We start from the raw sequence: 1,124 nt of genomic DNA on the forward strand, positions 1-1,124 counted from the left end.
AAGAGAGAGAGAGAGAGAAAGAGAAAGAGAGAGAGAGAGAGTAAGAGAAAGAGAGAGAGAAAGAAAGAGAAAGAAAGAGAAGAGAAACAGAGAGAAGACAGAAACAGAGAGAGAGAGAGAGAGAAAGAAAGAAAGAGAAAGAACGAGAAAGAAAGAGAGAGAGAAAGAGAGGGAGAGAAACAGAGAGAGAGAGAGAGAGAAAGAAAGAAAGAGAAAGAACGAGAAAGAAAGAGAGAGAGAAAGAGAGGGAGAGAGAGAGAGAGAGAGAGAGAGAGAGAGCGAGAGAGAGAGAAAGAGATCGTCACTGCTATGCCGTCATCTGTAGTTTCTAGTGGTTTACCTTGGTGCTTTGTTTGTCGGATGCGCGCCGCAGCACAGAATATCGAGAAACGATCGTGTATACAGACCGAGCGATTGAACCGTCGTCTCACACGCGTCGTCGCTACACCACCGCCGAGATAACAACAGTAATAGTTCATGCATTCTCAGAGGTTTCGTGAATTAATGCTGGCGATATGGTCGAAACGTGATTGGATAGTGGCGCGCATGCGCACGACGTCGCCTCCGCGATGTTACGACTGCAACTCGATGTAGGCGGTGTACAACAATAGATATATATATACGTATATATCATTTACCTATACCTATGTTATATATACCTATATTATTTCTATGTGTACAATAGCACTTAGAAGGCGTCCATAGGCAGCAGGCCTGAATAAGCATCGAACCGAAATTAATTAAAAGGCCGTGTCTCTGCCCGTGGCTACGCGTCCGGTTACCGGACGCCCAGCTCCCAGGCTATGCGTCCGGTCATATATTTCTTATATGAACCCCAACTATATTTTTTCAGTAAACCACAGATTCAAGCTCTATATTTCACTCAAAACTTCTGCCAGCTCAATGATGTGCACTTTATACAGAGTAGTCGGATCCCGTTTCAAACACAAAAATGGCCGACCGGTGACCATGGATATACGCCACTTGACGGAATGGCACAATCACACGACAAGCCTAATTTTACTCCTAATGTCTTCTAGACGTCCACGAGGCATCTAACTTGCGTGCATAATGCAAATTAGTGCACTCTAGTGCCAAATTTTACAGAAAAAATATTTAAAAAA

At 43.8% G+C, this 1,124-nt stretch overlaps 1 protein-coding gene across 1 annotated transcript in view; it reads left to right on the top strand.

Moving 5' to 3' along the window:
* The window catches only part of LOC106818053, a 28,036-nt gene extending 27,574 nt beyond the window's left edge, over positions 1-462 (top strand). The window contains exon 4 of the mRNA XM_014822776.1: positions 379-462. Coding sequence (XP_014678262.1) covers positions 379-462 — 84 coding nt within the window. The remainder of the gene's footprint in view (positions 1-378) is intronic.
* Positions 463-1,124: the final 662 nt, after the last annotated feature.

Source organism: Priapulus caudatus, unplaced genomic scaffold, assembly GCF_000485595.1.
Source record: "Priapulus caudatus unplaced genomic scaffold, Priapulus_caudatus-5.0.1 Scaffold36, whole genome shotgun sequence".
Classification (NCBI taxonomy): Eukaryota; Metazoa; Priapulida; class Priapulimorpha; order Priapulimorphida; family Priapulidae; genus Priapulus; species Priapulus caudatus.